Here is a 1,651-nt window from a genome sequence, read left to right on the forward strand (position 1 = left end):
TCTTTCATCGCAATTTGGTGGTACCTAGAGTATGCATCAAAGAAGCAGAGGGTTTCACACCCCGAGGTAGAGTCAACTATTTGGTCTATACGCGGCAAAGGAAACAAATCCTTTGGGCACACTTTGTTGAGACCCATATAGTCAACACATATCCTCCATTTCCCACTCTTCTTTCATACAAGAACGAGATTGGCTAACCACTCTAGGTGGTATACTTCCTTGATGAATCCGGCTGCTGAAAGTTTTGCTATCTCCTCGCCGATGGCCCTGTGTTTCTCCTTATCAAAGCGATGCAGGTGTTGCTTCACCGACTTGGAGCCTGGGTAGATCTTCAAGGTATGCTCGATGAATTCCCTCGGAATGCCTGGCATGTTCGAGGGTTTCCACATGAAGATGTATCTATTAGCACGGAGGAAGCCAATGAGCGCGCCTTCCTATTTAGAGGAAACGTGGTACCAACATGCACTGTTTTACCCTTGGTGCTATCGAGATCTATGAGGACCTCTTTGGAGCCCTCCACCGGTTCAAAAGACCCGATCAACTTCTGGGTGTCGGGCGCTTCTTCGGTGACCTCCTTCTTGATGGCAGCGAGCTCTCCAGAGGCAACGATTGCTATGGCATGACCATAGTACTCGACCTCGCACTCATAGGCGTGCTGGAAGGAGGTGCCGACGGTGATAACCCCACTAGGGCCTAGTATTTTTAGCTTGAGGTATGTATAGTTGGGGACGGCCATGAACTTCATGTAGCATGGATGCCCTAGGATGGCGTGGAAGGTTTTGGGGAACCTGACCACCTCGAAGGTGAGGGTTTCCATCCTATAATTGAATGGATCCCTGAAGGTAATGGGTAGATCGATCGGCCCAAGTGGCATGGCCTACTTTCTAGGCATGATGCCATAGAAAGGCGCTTGGGTTGGGTGGAGGCATGTCCGATCGATGCCCATTTCATCGAGCATCTTGGCATACATGATGTTGAGGCCGCTCCCTCTATCCATCAGTATTTTGGTGAGCCACTTCGTGCCGATGATCGGGTCAACCACGAGCGGATATCTCCCCAGATGTGGGAAGCTCTCTGGGTGGTCGGTCCGATCGAAGGTTATGGTGGACTCAGACCATAGGAGGAAGGGAGGTGTGGCCGGTTCAGTTGTATAGACCTTGTGGTGCATGACCTTCTAATGACGTTTAGAGTCATAGGCCGCTGATCCTCCGAAGATCATGAGGCAGTCATTCGGCATTGGAAAGCTGTCGTCCTTTTCCTTGGCATCGTCCGTGGTGTGGGCAGGGTCATTTCTGTGCTCCCCTTTGTTGGAGCCTCTAGACAAGAACTGTCGCATGAGGCTGCAGTCCTTGTACGGATGCTTGACTGAGAAAGCATGGTTTGGGCATGGCCCCTCGAGTAATTTTTCAAAATGGTTTGGAGTGCCCTCCATGGGCTTTCGACCACCCTTGCGGTCAGCAGCAGCCATGACCGAGTCCTCACGTCATTGCTTCTTGTTCTTCCTTTTGGCAGAATGATTGGAGGTGCCTTTGCTGGCACCCTTGTCCCGCCTTGCCTTGCCATTGAGACGATCGAAGATCGCTCCGACCGCTTCTTCTCCTAAGGCATGGCTGGTGATGATGTCTAGGAGTTCCTTGGTGGTTCGCGGGCC

The 1,651-nt window shown here is 51.5% G+C and overlaps 1 protein-coding gene across 1 annotated transcript; it reads right to left on the minus strand.

Annotated features, from left to right (window-relative positions):
• Positions 1 to 331: 331 nt before the first annotated feature.
• LOC136548658 (uncharacterized) lies at positions 332 to 874 on the minus strand. Its single transcript, XM_066540102.1, has one exon. It carries the CDS (start codon positions 872 to 874, stop codon positions 332 to 334), a length of 543 nt encoding a protein of 180 aa, XP_066396199.1.
• Between the last annotated feature and the right edge of the window lie 777 nt (positions 875 to 1,651).

This window comes from Miscanthus floridulus, chromosome 4 (assembly GCF_019320115.1).
Source record: "Miscanthus floridulus cultivar M001 chromosome 4, ASM1932011v1, whole genome shotgun sequence".
Lineage (NCBI taxonomy): Eukaryota > Viridiplantae > Streptophyta > Magnoliopsida > Poales > Poaceae > Miscanthus > Miscanthus floridulus.

Coding starts and splice junctions, on each gene's coding strand:
- LOC136548658 (XM_066540102.1), bottom strand. CDS start 874: ATGCCACTTGGGCCGATCGATCTACCCATTACCTTCAGGGATCCATTC.